A 16,286-nucleotide genomic window follows, 5' to 3' on the forward strand; every position below is an offset into this window, starting at 1 on the left:
GAAAGTATTGTGTCAATAGATCTGGCCTGTAACTTCACATATCCATATTCCTCAAGCACGTTTGAAAAATGTCAGAAATTGTAGTATTGTATTGTTTAAATTCTGTTGTATATATCATTTGTCAGATTGTCTGCTCTCACGACATTAACCATGTACAAACCTGTACAAAAGTTTTGAAAGCTGATAGATACCTCAGGATTCTTGTCCTTTACTGTTTACCTTGCTTAGCATATCGTATATTTATAGCTAGTATCGGATTTTGCGTTAGTTATTCTTTATAACCACTTGTCTTCCAGTCAAACAAGTCGTTACCCCAAGTCTGTTCAAACAAGATGCTTTTGCCAAAGTCTGACATTTGTCTTTGCAAACTGTGTTGTGTAGTTGACTAAAAGGGGGGGGATATTAGATATTTAAAAATAATCCATATACTCAGAAATACAAGTATATGATAAGTTATAAATTTCTGCTGTAGCAAATCTGCATTAACACCATGCAAACCAATACAATAAAACGCTACTAAAAAGTTTTTGTTTTATTTTCAATGGTGTTAGCTTAACATTTGATAAAATAACAATGATTCAAAATTTGTAAATGTGTTAGCTATGGTATGTACAATTCTACATACAAAACATGAAAGTGATTGTAATGATTATCATCAAAAGCTGATAGTCTTTCACATGGACATACCACAGTGTTTCAGAATAGTGCACCAACGAGTAAACAACTATATCAGCACCCTGCATACACAAGAACAAATTCTCACACAATATATTCTCCTGAATACTTGGTTATGGCCATGGCCCAAACATACAGTACTCATACTTTAATGCATTGAAGTTAGAGGGGGTCAGAATATGCTGGCACCATCTATATATTATTCAGTATGACTGAAGTTATTTTAAACATAACAGAGGACACTACATGTCATGGTCAAACAAAATGTATTACATAAAATAGCATATATGTGGATAAAGCTAATGCCACATATACATACACATGTAAAGCCATGGATACTGCAACCAGCCCATATTTTTTTAGGACCATGTGGTGATGTTAGTCCTCTTGGCAGAGTCCCCCGACTGCCATGTTAAGAAAAGGTTAATTTTAGACCTGGACATGTGTATGGTCTGGTCCAAGAAGACTTGTGAATCATATTACAGGGAACCGAATGATCTTAGTAAAACAAATTTCATTTTTAGCTTTACCAGTTATTTTATTAAAAAAATTATGAGCACCTTGATTTGAAAATTTAACCAAGCCTTAATTGACATGTTACTTAGACATAGTCACTAAATTCCCCATGTCTAGTCGCCAAATTAATACATTAAAACAGGCTGGAATCTAATATGCATGCTGAGACTTACATGAGTCATAATCCAACAATTCTAATGCTTTATGGTGTCCTGCTACTTTGTATATCCAAATACTAAGTGATACCAGTGCCTATACTAAGCATAACCCAGATAAACCAGATATTTCTCCGACACAGGTCTGTATTATAGCTATCAATTTTCCGCCTAGTTTCCAATTTGGCTTCATAGCACACTTGGAGTAAATACCAAAGCCTGAGTTTGAATGCAGGATACAAATGAACTACAAATACATCCTGAATGAGTCAACTGACCAGTAGAAACAATGGCAACACAATTATTTAAGATCCTCTGTAGATGCATTATAGCAAGCAACAGAATAATTTGTGGAGTCCTGCAGTTCACAATAATAAAACTGCAAGAATACCCAACTGTGCTTAGGTACACCAACTAAGTGCCCTCAGAGGTCTTTAGTACAAAGAGTAAAAAAATATGCACTGTGTACTTTTTCAATTAGTTTTCTACTCAATCATAAGGTGCATTCACAACAAAAACAGCCTGGTGCCACCCTCTTTAGCATAAACATGTAGCACCGTGTGCATCTGTCTGGTTGAGCAAAACAGATAAGGTTACATAATAGCATAAGCACATAACATTACAAATGCCATTTGAGGTTTGTTTTTGTACTGTAGCACCCAAGTAGAGATCAGGACGAACACAAGAACAACCCCATGCATATGATGAAAATGGAAAAGTGCTGAAGGAGACTAAAGTAGTCAAGCCAAAGTTCTAGTGGAGAGAGAGCCTCCTGTTGTGCTAGGGCTAGAGGTACACACAGTGACCCAGGTTCCCCATGTAAGAGGCTCCCAATGCACTGCCCCTACTTGACATTGGGTGTTGAGAAAACCAGTGGTGGTCATGTTGTAGGTCCTGGCTGGCCTCGAGTTTGAAGGCTGCTGAAATGGGCCTCTCTGAGGATGCGGTTGATGTGATGGTAAGAGGCATCACTTTCACTCAAGAAGGCTGGCTCCTCAACTAAGTGACCAGAACCACTGGAGGTACACAAATCCTGGATGATGCAGTTGCTCTTTTCGTTTGTGGGCGGGATGATCGAGCTGGATCCTATCAGTCTCTCTGGACTGCTGTAGACACTGCTGTCACTGCTGGAAGACTGGTGTAAAGAGCAAATGAAACAAGTCCTTCAAAAATCTCATCAAAGGTCATCTTCATTGCATGTTGTATAAGATATTGACTGATGCCAGAAAATGAATGAAGGTTTTTACCTCAGAGTCCCAAACATCACGCCCCAGGTCAGGGAAGAAATGGTCTGTTACCATCCTCTTAGACTGAGGCAGTATTTGCATCTCCTCAGCCTCACAAGGGTGACGCCGTTTTCTGAAGGTGCAGGATGATGAGGATTCACTTTCTATGGTCAATTAACGCACATACCAGGGAGGATTCGGCAAGATGGGCTGTGCTATAGATATTACAGGTCTGACTGAGGACACTCAATGTACAGCTTTAACCATTCATGGACAAAAATCATCACTCACTCCTGCCCTAGACTCATTTAATATGCACGACTGCAATTTCTCATTTATTAACACGAACAAAAACATGCTAGCTTTAAAAAAAAAAAACAATAAATAGCTTTTTGTTTTAGCAATAAATAACCACGTTATGTGGTTGTGTACCGCAGGATTATGACTCAGCTGCTTCAACACTGAGTCGTGTTCAGACACCCTGAATACCCACATGACCTGTGAATTACATACACAATCCAACATCTCCTCAATCTTCATATTCACTGACTGAAAATCTAAAAATAGTCAACTTATTCGAAAGATGTACGTCGTGTTCACACATGAGCAGTGCTAGTACATCTGTTGGATATAAAAAGCGAAAATCTGAGGGGGGAAATATCGGAATAAAAGGAGGACTTAAAGAAATAGAAGAGCTTACCTGCTTTCTGTCAGCATCAGGCGTTTGTGCGTTTGATAGCGAGACGGTGGTAAGGGAGGGTGCGTGTGAACACACACACACACACACACACACACACACACACACACACACACACACACACACACACACACACGACCGTTGGTGACGGTGCTAGCTGTGCTAGCTAACCAACTGCGTTGTGAAAGGAGAGTAACTCGGAGCGCAGTCGATATCTAACGGCAACACTGCTGTCTTTACCTAAATATGATCACCTTTCCTCTAATCACTAACTTCAACACTCGTCTCAATAACGCTGGACACGGTGGCCGTTACTCTGAGAACAGCAGCTGTTGTGTAAGCTGCTCGGTAGCTCTGTTCACTCAACTAGCTAGCAGGCTACTTTCGCCTGATGGGACGGCAGCTTAGTGCCTAATGTCTAGTTACCGGACTATATAAATCCTCAGAGATATAATATAAAGTTGTATTAGCTAACTAGATATGAAGCAAAGCACTCAAACGCAACTATGTGCACTCATGGTAGGTAACTATCTTAAGCAGCTAGCCTGGGTGCTAGCTGTCATTTCCCTTTAAATTACACTGTGGCAGTTGGTCCCTTCCGTCTGTTCACGTGACGTTTCTGCTGCGCGCGGCGCGACGGTTGACGTATATGCGTCGAGCACGCGCTCTTCCAGTTACAGGGTAGGGGTTCATGTACGGTCTGTGGTTCACACACTCACTATTAGTACCTCACAAAAACAAGTTTTGGTTTCTTGTACGAGATAGTTCCCTACCTATCAACCAATATAAGTTCCCTTCCAGTGTTAAAACGTATTGTTTATTTTAAGGATATATCTTCGTGTTATTTTTTGGGTACAGTTAGCTAACTAACGGTCTATATCCAAATACTAGTAGTTCCAATAATTTGGATGTTTAGAGACCACTTGTTTATTCAAGATTCAAGATGAGCTTAGGTGAGTACATCGCTAGTACCTAAAATAACTAGCTAACTGCTAAATACTCATGTATTCACTAATGTTACCGTCTTGTTGTAGTTTAAGTAAATTTAAGTTAAATTCACGGAAGTTTTCTTTCAGTTCCAATGTTGCATGGTTCAATGTAAAACACATCTATGTGCAGATGCGTACTGCTGGGTGTATAGTTGATTTTAAATCAGTTTATGTATAATTTAAAATAGTTTTATTTAGTTATTTTCTTCCTTTCAAACAGAGCTGTGTCCATTTTGTGGAAAACCCTTCAAAAGGCTTAAATCTCACCTTCCTCACTGCAAAGTATCCCCTGATTTCAAGACCACCAAGAACAATAAAGCTCCTAAAGACTTGCCCACTGCTAAATACAAAACTCATTCTGATAAAAAAATTGACAAATTTTCTGAGAAGTTATATGAACCATTGTATCAGGAAAACTCAAAAACCCAAGCGAAACCTAAATCCCAGATGAAAACTACAGAAGTGAAGATAGATAAGAGTTTTTTCCCAAACCCATTCTTTAACGTTGCAAACACTGTGGTCAAAGACCTGCCCGGACACAATGTTAACCCACAAACCATGAAGCCCAAAAGCAAGTGGCTTGTGAAAAGAGAGAAGGAAATGCTGAAACACGGTACGCTTTTGAAACAGAAAGGAAGCAAATGTATTTCAGACCCTCACATGGTGGATCCTAACAGTTTACCTGAACCATCAAAAAGACCAGTCAAAGAATCACAAAAAACAGGAAGTAGACCAAAGCTGCAAGTCCAAAAAAGGCATAAATGGACCAGCTACACCTCATTAGCAACCACTGACATCACTGCATCTAACTTTTTGCACAGAGTTCCATGTACCGCCAGCTTCCAGGCTGAAACAAGCATATCAAAACAAGCAAATGATAACTTCTTGGAGCAGATTCAAGATGTTCCAAACGTTTTAAATAAGGGTATTTTGGTTTCACAAGTCAAACCTCAAGAAGATGTAACTTTTCTTCAAACCAAGACTTGTGTCTGGGACCACATTAAAAACAGCCTTTATGACAAGAGATACGATTTTAGGTCAGCGGTATATTCCGTAATGGTGACTCACAAATTGTCTGGAAATATTTCAGCCTCTGTACACTTTCCTCATGTAGAGAATAATCAGTATGCTGTTACAAAGTCATTCTCTACACCCTTGGTCCCAATTTGTCAGACCTCAGTCCAAAGGCCATTTGAAGACATGATTAGTTTGAAATCACAAAGCAAGATCGTTATGGGTCTGACACCTGAGATGGCAACAGGTTATTGTGGAACACTGTTCTCTTCATTTCATTCAAGAACATCCTCTAAAGTTTGTACAAAGTGTCGATCCTTGAAACCTCTTCCACAGAATCAAGGTACAGTACCACAGTTAGTGCATATTAACATTTTACCCTGCCATTATGACAATCAAAACCTGAATTAATTATTTTATAAGAAATATGCCGCAGTATTACTGAAAAGATTATGTTTTGATGGTTGTTGCCACTGTACCACAGACCAAGCAAACATCTCTGTTCATTTCTTTAAAATAAAACCTTACCTCATGTTTACATTAGGGGATCCTAACAGTCCTCAGTGTCTAGTATTTCAGTGTCTAGACTGATAATGATCGGGTTCCACATAGTACTGCTTGTTTAGTAAAAACCTTTACTTCTGCATAGGTAAGGAATCGGTTTACTTGTTATACATGGATTGCCTTGCCCACTTAAAAAAATCTCATGCAATTGTAATTATTTCTGTATTGCAGTTGCTCAAGTTCAGTTTGTAATGCCTCTGACACTTTCTATATGGATTATGTCATGACCCTGTTTATGTCATGTCATTACATCGCATACAATGACTGAATCTTTGTTTATATCTAAATCACTTCTCTGCCCATTCAGGTCTGGTTACTGAGCAAAGGCTTGGAGATGTGAAACTGAATCAGCTCGCTGCCTGGCTTGGTACACGAACACCAAAATCAAGAAGGGATGCCGTCGCCCTGTTTAACAAAGGTTTATTGCTATTTCATTGTTTAGTAATCTTTCTAATTATGTTTCAGGACTATAGTGCACATCTTTAGTTTTGGAAGCTGAAAGTTTCCTGTTGTTTCTCTTAAAAGACACTTGATTCAGTTTGTAAGTAGTTTTGTAATAAGCTGATGTCTTTAATCACAAAACAGTCATAGACAAAACAGTCTGCAATGCTAAAGCACTTGGTTGTCCGAGTTGCTGTACATTTAAAGAATAGAACACGAAAGGAAGCATCTCATTGTAAATAACAACTGTGATTTGGTCACAAGCACAAGTTGAAAGCAAGTTGTTAAGATTACTATATTGTTTTTATGTTTGTTCTGTTCATTGTGCAATTATAAAAAAGGTTGGTGTGTAGGACATGCATAGGGATCAAACAGCTCAACAGTATAGCCGTTAAGTTAAATTGTTTGCATCACAGCAGTCAACCTTAAAGGAATTTGAGTTGAAACATCTTAGAAAAATCATCCACTGTATTCACTAACTACACAAAACCACTGTGGGTTGGTTGTATAACGCTAGTCCTTACTTAGCAACACACTAGCAGGGTGATACAGCTTTGGTGTGAAAAATCTGTGCCATTATCATGAATATCAGCAAAATTAGAATGCTTCTCAGGCAATAGGATTACTCAGTGCTTATACATTCAGACTTTCTGTACCCATAAGTATAACCATGATGAAAACCTATATAAATCTCCCTTTGGTGTGTTTAGGTCGGCAGTGGTATTACAAGAAGTATATTGATGTGCAGAAAGGCGGAATTGGTGGACTTACAATGCTGATTGCTGGCTACTGTGTCCTAAGTTACACGTGGAGTTACTCTCATCTAAGTGAGTCAAATATTGACGACCCCCCCCCCCCCCCCCCAGCCCATTACCTATATTGATTGTAATGTGTAATATTTTGGTTTGCAGAGAAAGAACGCTGGAGGAAATATCACTAGAGTATGGAGCATTCATGTATTTTAAGAAATCTTGGAACCTTACTGACTACTGGGTATTACGTTTTTTATCAAATAAAAATACATTAAACTGTAAAACATTGCAAAAATTATTTTTAAACAGTCAATATATATTGACAATATATCTATAAAATATTAAATTTTTACATATTAATATATTTTCAGGAGAGTAACAGATTAATCTTAAATAAATCCTAAAAGAATTGTAATTTAAAACAGTTGGTCAACAACAGCTACCACTGCATTGAAAAAGAATTTAATATTTATTGATCTTTGCTGTTGTAATGAACGCAAAAAAACAATAAAACAAGAGCTGACCATATTTCTTGATTTGACAAACATGGTATATCCAACATAATGAAAAATAACTTCATTTGTTTCATTTTACATTATTTTCTTTACAAAAATTATAAATATTTTGTTTCACTTTTCAATTTTTAATATAAAACAAATGTTTTGAATAATGTAGAAAATGAAATATTCAAAGCAGGGGAACCCAACTTTTTGATTTTGATCAGAGGGTGTTAAGATTAACTGAAGGCCGCACTCACACAGTAAAGTTGTTATAAAAAAAAATAAATAAATTGTGTTTTCACATACTGTCTCCTAAGGCAAAGGAGCCCTTCAACTAAAAAGGTATTTAAAGTGAACCCCCTCCACACAAAGGAGCTCAGTTTACAGAGATACATATTTTAACAATCATATTTGGCTGGATTGTTGGGAAAGATCTAAATATGTAGTGTTCATGATTAAGAAAACTGATCAAGGTTGCAAAAAAAAAAATGTACATACACTTAAATAAATCAGCCTTCATTAACCTTTTACACTGCACTGTACTTCTGTTGAAGTGAGTAAGTATTCTGTTAACTTGTTACAAGCAGGGTTAAAGACACAATCAGGAACTTTTAAACAAGACATTGACAGCTCCAGTACAAAGGTTCCTAAAATAGAGAAAGGTTGAGGACAATGTCTGCCCCCTAAAACGCCTAAATAGAGCTAGAATTCAACAATCAATGCCACGAAGAACCAAATTTCAGCAGTTTGTTAACATTTCTGTTTTCTTTAAATAATAGTAAAATCCATCATGCCTTTTTGTCCATTTAAAAGTGGTTTTGGTATACAACAGGGCAGAACTGGAAACTTACCTAAAAGGAATTACCTTTGATGAGTAATAATAACATGGAAAAAGGTAATCAGAAATGGTTTTAAATTCCTGATTGTAGCCTTCAGGTTGAGATATGGATGAGTTTACAATCTCTGCCTTGGGAGTCTCTTACATAGCAACTTGATTTTGGTATTCAAACAACTACCAAACCACCACAAATAGTGACAGGCTGCAAAAATATGTCTAACTGAAAGAATGAGAAAGAAAAATGTTTGTGTGCAAATGTTGGTTGCTACTTGTGGCCAAGGCTGAAAACTAGAGACGCCACAGCCTGACCAGCAGGGGACACCCTCCACAAGGAAAATTAACATGTTTTTAGAAAGTATCTCTCCATAGGCTCACAGAAATGCAACTCATACCAACACAAAAATCGGGGCTTCTGTTAAAGACTAGGAGCAGCACAGGGGGAAAAAATCATTTAAAAAATGAATGAAAATTTAAACAAAATGTAACATTGTACCCTCAATCTGAGGGTTTAGTTTCCTCTGCACAAAACCACTCAGGATGAGCTTGTCTCTGTGTAGAGGATGTCGCATACCTGTAAGGTACAAAACTAAATGCTAAAAAAAATAATAATAATACGAGCACAGGAAATGCTCTTACAGTGGTATTAAATCCCATGTGGACTGCACAGTTTAGTGTTTCAACCTTATTCAGTCAATAGCCAGTTTCCAAGCCCTGCTAGAACTTAATCAGGAGTGTAAGAACAAGAAGAACACAAAATATATACAGTTGCCAGACAGGGATTAAATATCACTGCTTTAAATTAACTCAATGTGCCTATTTTGTGTTTGATTTGGTCAAAATCTACTGCAGCAATTCATCACTACAGAAAGGACAGCAGTAAGTGCAAGAATTGCACAATAATGGTTTTCCAGACCCAAATGAACTATAGGGTTAAACTAAAAAAGGTTTTTTTCTTTTTACAAAGGAACATTTAATTTAGTCCAACTGAGTATCCTCGGTTAGATGCTGGAAAAGCAGTTCCAATAGCAGGGACTTTCAGTATTGATTTACAAACTAGAGCTATCCAATGTTTAACCAGGACTTTTCAAAAATCAACCTTGCAAAACCATGGATGAGTGGGTGTGCACGCACGCAGTGTCAAACAGGCTTTCGCATGTAAACGTTTCCAGGACAATAGGCACAGTAGAACATCACCACTATCAATCTTATTTTACTCTTCTCTGCTTTTCACACACCTAAAAGGATGCCGTTTGCACAAAACTCTTTTGCACAATTGCATCCTCCAATATGTCATGGAATTCAACTCGCATAGCCATTGTGATGGTATAAAATACAATATGTCACACACACACACACAATTTTAAAAAGTGGCACTAACATTCTAATATGCTATTCACCGCAGCTTCAAGAACAGAGTCCGTGTCAGACAGTGAGACGTGACTGTGATCCAAGGGTAGGGGTTGTTCAGGAGTATAGAGCTGGGCAGAGCCGTGTTGGGAGTGGCTAGGGGATACGGAGTATTGAGCAGGGTGAAGGCATTGGTGGTGCTGACTGCTACTGCTACTGATGACATTATTGGACCTCTTTTTCTTTATGTTTAGGGTGATCTTTATGGCAGTCTCTCCATGGTTTGCCTGTCCCCCTCCACCTGAATCCTCAAAAGCTGAGTAGGGTTCTGTCCTATAATCAGGTTCTATATAGCCACCCCTTCCTTCTTCACCTTCCCCTGTGTGTGTCATATCTTGGCTGGGAACTGTCCCCATTAAACTGGGGATTACTTCATGGCCAAGTGTATCCATGACCCCTGAGCTTGAAGTTAAAATCTTAGGCCCACAACAGAAGTCTTCTAGGAAGCCATCTGAAATATTATTACACTTGTTAGGTTTATAAAGAAATTGCGATTTTATTTGGAAATGGTAAACACATGTCAGTAATAAGGTAAGTTGTTTTTACCTGGGTCTACAAGTACCATCCGTTTGTCTTGAGTGAGGCTGCTCCGCTCTTCCTGGTTGAATGTCCTGTCAAGCATAACTATTTCTGACGATGGGCTGGACCGCTGTAAGAGAGGTAAGTGCAAATCTAAGAAATGGTAACATGTGGTGCATCTAATCAATACTATAGGTTATATGTTAAGACCACTTACTGACGATACTTAAATACAGAACCTTTGGAACAGCATTGTTCTGTTAAATCAGAGGAGCTTACCTCAGCCTCCACCATGAGCAAACGCCTGTATTTGTTGACCATAGACTGTGTTCTCTTCAACACTTGTGTAGCAACTGTCTGAAATTCATCATCCACTGCAAAGATGCACAGCACCATGAGCCAATACCCAACACGTTTTCTAGATATACTTACAACATAAAAGAGCAGTAAAGAGTACCTTTGGTAAAATCCTCCTCACAGGGTGGTGCTCCTTGGAACACGTGATAGGGCAGCAATCTGTCAATGACATCATTTAGTGAAGTGAAGGGTGTACGGTCTGGGCACATGACTCCGGCATGGTCCCTTCTTAGCTGCTGGAGAACCCTGTAAAAGAAGGGAGGTTAAATAACCCCATTCATATAATTTGTAGGTCTAGTTTTAATACATTTATGGTTGGTATCATGGAATAATCCTAGTCCTGAACTGCTGTGCCAGTGGTCCACAATCACTGGAAATCCTTTTGAGTCTAGATTTAGGCTTAATGGATCTGCCTTCAAGGGAGTAAAATGACAATTGAGAAGTTGCATCTTTAGAGTCACTCACATTCCTCCTCTGCTAAGCTGCTGATTTGCAGGTCTTTTGGGGGTGGTTGTGAGAAGAGATTCCTGGTTAGCAGGAGTTAATGTTTTCACACCTGTGAATGTGATCATGAACATTAGGTAACCCTCTAAATGTGATTTTAAACAAATAAATAAAATTCAAAGACATACCTTTGGTACCAAGAAGATTAACCAACTGAGTCGGCCCTTTCTGTGTTGGTAATGTGGAATCCTTGAAAAATTTTTAAAAGTTGCTTGGTTATAACTGGTGACAACTTTATTATATTAAAATTTAATTTTAAAAAGGGGGACAAATTTACCTGGTGTAGCTCTTGAACTGTAATGTGTGAAGAGCTTGTGGTGTTCTGTGCCACAGGCACCAAAAGCTGCTGTCCGGGGCTGACAGTTATCTGCTGGTGAGTGTGGAGGCCCTGGGCTGCTGGGTTAACCAAGGTGAGACGACTTTGGGTCTGGGAGGATGATCCAGCGGCTGGACTGGGCGATGTGCTTGCAGTCCAAACTTTGGCTGCGACACCAGGTCTCTGGGATATCTGCATTACCGCTGTAGGAGACACTTGCCCTATCTGACCTGTACTAACCACACCCTGGTTCACTATCAGCTGCCCCCCAGCAGCAAAATTCTGTCCAGCAATAATCTGCACAGCTGTGTTCTGATTTGTCAAAATGGAGTAAGTAGTGCTAGTTAAAGATGGGTCACCTACTTGTGTTTTGGTTTGAAGCACCTGACCATTTACTGCCTGGAAACCATGAACTGTGCTTCCAGTGGTGAGTGCTAGGGAACTGGGCAGCAAAAACTGGCCCTGTGGAAGACTGGACTGGGCCTGTGGCTGTCCCTGCTGTCCTAAAGGAGAATGTACTACAATGCTGGTGGCTTGACTAACTACTTTTACCTGTTGAGATGTCTGAGGAGAACCATTGGCTGGATTTGCAGTAGTGGTGGTATTAGGTTGGATCCCCAAGTTGCTGATATTGTACACAGTTTGTCCACCAGTCTGAAGGGGCTTGGGCTGAATGGGTCTTACTATTGACTGTGGTGCAGGGCCTCTCTGAATTATAATATTCTGCAGTGGTATTGCACCTTTATTAAAGGGAACTGACACCTGACCAGGTGCAGAAGGAGCAAAAGCTGTACTCTGGCCGGTACTGCTTGCCACTGAATTTCCACTAGGCCTCAACAAGATCTGAGGACGCTCTAGGCTGTTGATAGTCATCATAGAGGGAGCACTTCCATTAAAGGAACCCACTAATTGAATATGTCCTGCTGGTCCATTTGGCAATGGCAGCTGGGGAACTTGCTGGATAAAAGCCTGAGGTTGTACCCCAGCAAGGGGCATTGGGGCCACCACTCCAGCTCCCGAAACACCTCCAAATCCCCCAGAGACCAGCTGCTGAGGAAAGGTGGTATTGGCAGGGGCTAAAGCTGGCTGGGAGTCCAACAAGGCTTCTTGAGCCAGTGTCTGCTCTGTGATATCTGCCTCCAGCAAAGACTTCTGGAGAATGTCAAATGGTTGGTCCTCACCACCAAGATCTACCTCACTTGGTGAGACTCCCCCCTCAAGCTCGTCCTCAATAAACTGAAGACTACTGGAAAGCTGAAGTCCAGTATCACCGGTCTCGTCAAACTCTCCAAGGTGATTGTGGCCATCTTTAATCCCGTCATCTGGGCCACCCTTAACCAGAAAACAGACAATTTCATTTTACTGTTATTTATTGTACACCAATTGATTAGGATGTTTTAAATGAATCAAATACTCACTGGGTCACTTGTAAAAAAGGAGCTTGCAGACCCATATGTTTCATTTGTTAGATCATCGTCCTCTATCTGCTCAAACATCATAAAAAGTCACCGATAAATCAGAGGTTTATCATAAAACAAGTACTTAACACTTTCTCTTACATACATGTTTCAAACCATGAAGTGCTTTCTAAACTGTGACTGAGAAAAAGGCTTGTGTTCTCTGTAGTCTGACTGAGCCTGGTGTATTAGACCATGGAGAACACAAACCTGGGTGATGTTTTAGCTTCCCACAACAGAAACTACATCCCTGCAGTAAACAATCCACACAAAGCATCACTCACCAATACTGAAACTTACCGACTTGCTATTGGAACCATGAAGATAGTCATTCAAAGCTTGCACATCTCTGTTTTGAAAATGAAAACACATAGGCTGTAACATTAAATGTGTTACATACAGGGAGGTATACCATTACATATTTTTAAAGTGCTGTCATGATAGACATTGGAATAAAAGAAGTGACTGCAATACAATAAAAAAGTATTGGCTGTATTATTTCATTTTCTGTTTAATTGTACTTGATGAAAATGCACTTTCTTAACAATATACCTGTAACAATGTAATGATAATATTCTGGTTTAAAATTTTGCACAGATAGTTTATTTTTAAAGTAAAGAGAACTTTAGTAATTCCGACTCACCCTATAAAATCCAGAAGACGGCGATCGTCTTCATCATCCATGACACCTGCGGTTAAGGGAAAACACACTTACAGACACACTTACAGACTCCTCTGACGACCACATGATGCTACAAAAACATTTATTTACAACACCATCTGAATATAAAAAGCGCTGAGTATTATTCTGTAACTGTACCAAATCGTGATTTCAAGCTTCTAAGTAAAAGTTTGCCATATAGATATAGCTTTCTGTTAAGAGTGACTTGCTGTATTGGCTAATCAATTGCGTCACGAATGAGTGAAAAATAATAAGCCAAGGATAATAAGCGAATCTAGAAAAGTAAATAGGGCCACATGTATGCTTACAATATTTGTAATGTAGATTTAAAATGTAGCGTAATTAGGTTTGGGAAATGATATGAGTAGGGAGTAGCCTATGTAACCACAAAATCAATTCTTAATGTGCAGCACTATTTGTAAATGTATGGATTAGTGGGTTTTAATAGTAAATATATATTTAGAGGTTTACTAAAAATGTATCTGAGGGATAATTTTTTCGACATGTTCATGTAACGCCAGAAGATCGAGTGTATCTCAATGCACGCTGTAAAATGGCGGCTGGTGTCTGTAACTACGCCATTACACCAGAGTTGGATAAACACGACAAATACCAAACTATGTCGTGCACTGTATATATATATAAAACATAAACAAAATAAATTCTACGACTGTAATATTGGGACAAATGAAATGTGTACATATTTGTACTGGCATGTCATGGAGTAAAATGATACTTCAAATGAACCTGAAGTACTGTAACACAGGACTGGCGTGGGGGTTGGGCAGAATATATTTTTGTCCAGCACTTATGATCTGGATATTCGTGCCGGACTGCTACTGATATTTTGACAGTAAATATGATTATGACCAACCACCTCTTGATGGCTTACAGTCTCACCGACTGATCAAGGCGTGACTCATTCCATTTCAGCCCCTATATGAATACGAAGCTGCTTTAAAAACACACAGATCTTTCGTGCTATAATGCGATGCTTCACTTCCATTACTTTCGTAGAAGAGAATTAAATAATGCACACACTAAGCCATCTACCTGACAAATTAACAAACTGATGTTTCGGTTGGAAACCATGTTAATTTCTTATTCTTTCAGAAGACTAAATACAGCGTGGACGGTCAGAGAGGAGGCAGCATGCCCTTTAGTTTAGAGCCGTCCGTGTTGTGCGTTAAAAGCCCATTAGGTCAGTCGCACACTGCCCAGTTCGTGCCGATGTTAAGACTAAAGTTCAGGTTAAAGCGCAATACGAATAAGACAGTAAATCCGTCTGGACATGTAATTACATTACTAGCACCTATCTAACGAGTTTAATTAATACATTTCTGTCCAAATTGGGGAGACTGCGTACTTTTCCTTCCTCTCTCAAAAACTAGCAAATGTTAGCTGTCGTGTGAATGTGAAGTCGAGTGGCGGATTGGAAACGCTACCAATAACCGACCCTCCATATACGGTACAGTTTAAAACCAGTTAGACGCTATTTGCACCATTGGTAACTGTGGGACGTCGTCTCAAATAAGGGGGTCTGCGCAAAAAGTAAAAACTCTCGGAGGTTTAGCTTAGCAGGTGGACTCGTAGTTGTTTGGAGTGTACACAAACCCATTTCAGCTCCAAATACGGAATATAACCAGCTAAAAAAGAGGGTCTTTGAGTTTATCCAAAAATAAACCGAAACATGCGGTTTCAAAATGCCCCTACACGGCTGGACGCGGACGCGAAGAGCCCAAGAAAAACGACCCCCTCGACCAGCGACCGTTCAGACGGGTCGATCCGGTCCGGCGGCATGCAGACGGGCGACTCGTTTACGGCTGTCTTGGATAAACAAACGCGGTCTGATTCGTGTTCGTCTTTTTTGCGAGACGAAATTTTTAAAAATCAGGTTAGCAACAGCTAATACGTGGTAGCGATTTAACCGCTAATGGCCTCCTCCGAGGTGTAGGCTAGCTGGCTACAAGGACGCTTCCCCACCTCTCCACAAACACGTCGATATTCGTCCCCCAAACATAACGAAATAAACCCGTTGTCGAACAATAAATATTTATTTCGATTTGCATGACATTAAGACGACCGAAAAGAGGCAAACCCTTACTCCTTTCTCACTCCTCTTGAAACCCAATATCTCCATTTGGCAACTTTTAATTTGCTCCCCCTCCTCCTCCTCCTCCTCCTTCTTCTTCTTCTCCCTCTCCCACTCATATATATTTTCTCACTGTCCTCGCTCTGTCTCAGATAGATTTTTCTCTTCGCGCTCGCTCTTCCCTCCCCGAAGGAAGGGGAGGAAGGAGGTTGTGTGTGTTTTTTCCTTGAAATTTTTATCACAAAATTATAATACACTCAAAGGGAAACTCACCGTCATGAAAAAGCAGTGCCTTGTCAACGGGGTTTCCTCGCCATGTCTGCACGGGCTCCAGCAGAAGGCAGCATCTGCAGCCCTGGGGGAACCACAACCAACTGTACACTATCACCTGGGACTCTCTCAGGAGCACAGTAGTCACCCAGAGCACAAACACAACACTTAACGTACATATATAAAACACCAACATTAGTTTTATTGATAATGTAATGGCCTGCGAGCGTTATCAGTGCAGAAAATCTAGCTTTTTCCAAATTTAAATAATTGTTGAATAGTTAAAATGTCTACTAGCGATAGGGGGCGGGGTGT

At 39.6% G+C, this 16,286-nt stretch overlaps 3 protein-coding genes across 5 annotated transcripts; 1 reads left to right on the plus strand and 2 right to left on the minus strand.

Moving 5' to 3' along the window:
• Positions 1-512: 512 nt before the first annotated feature.
• Positions 513-3,848, minus strand: LOC143510303 (protein VCF1). The gene is made up of 4 exons (XM_076999501.1): positions 3,376-3,848; positions 3,273-3,341; positions 2,594-2,705; positions 513-2,481 (listed from the first exon to the last, which is right to left on the minus strand). Exons 2-4 carry the CDS (start codon positions 3,287-3,289, stop codon positions 2,227-2,229), a joined length of 384 nt encoding a protein of 127 aa, XP_076855616.1. The 5' UTR covers positions 3,290-3,341; positions 3,376-3,848; the 3' UTR covers positions 513-2,226.
• A 32-nt stretch (positions 3,849-3,880) lies between these two features.
• LOC143510301 (uncharacterized) lies at positions 3,881-8,563 on the plus strand. Of its 2 annotated transcripts, none has more exons than XM_076999499.1 (5): positions 3,881-3,950; positions 4,479-5,615; positions 6,144-6,254; positions 6,988-7,104; positions 7,189-8,563. In XM_076999499.1, the coding sequence occupies exons 2-5, from the start codon at positions 4,706-4,708 to the stop codon at positions 7,215-7,217; spliced, it is 1,167 nt and encodes a 388-aa protein (XP_076855614.1). In that variant the 5' UTR covers positions 3,881-3,950; positions 4,479-4,705; the 3' UTR covers positions 7,218-8,563. The 2 variants fall into 2 exon arrangements, with proteins under 2 accessions (XP_076855614.1, XP_076855613.1); XM_076999498.1 differs by having other exon boundaries at positions 3,943-4,222.
• Positions 4,754-16,226, minus strand: bicral (BICRA like chromatin remodeling complex associated protein). 2 transcript variants are annotated; one of them, XM_076999494.1, is made up of 11 exons: positions 15,975-16,226; positions 13,571-13,616; positions 13,228-13,276; positions 12,889-12,954; positions 11,432-12,802; positions 11,283-11,343; positions 11,116-11,206; positions 10,751-10,896; positions 10,573-10,667; positions 10,321-10,423; positions 4,754-10,225 (listed from the first exon to the last, which is right to left on the minus strand). In XM_076999494.1, the coding sequence occupies exons 1-11, from the start codon at positions 16,165-16,167 to the stop codon at positions 9,741-9,743; spliced, it is 2,706 nt and encodes a 901-aa protein (XP_076855609.1). In that variant the 5' UTR covers positions 16,168-16,226; the 3' UTR covers positions 4,754-9,740. The 2 variants fall into 2 exon arrangements, with proteins under 2 accessions (XP_076855609.1, XP_076855610.1); XM_076999495.1 differs by lacking the exon at positions 15,975-16,226 and adding an exon at positions 15,714-15,956.
• Positions 16,227-16,286: the final 60 nt, after the last annotated feature.

This window comes from Brachyhypopomus gauderio, chromosome 3 (genome assembly GCF_052324685.1).
Source record: "Brachyhypopomus gauderio isolate BG-103 chromosome 3, BGAUD_0.2, whole genome shotgun sequence".
In the NCBI taxonomy this organism is placed as follows: Eukaryota; Metazoa; Chordata; class Actinopteri; order Gymnotiformes; family Hypopomidae; genus Brachyhypopomus; species Brachyhypopomus gauderio.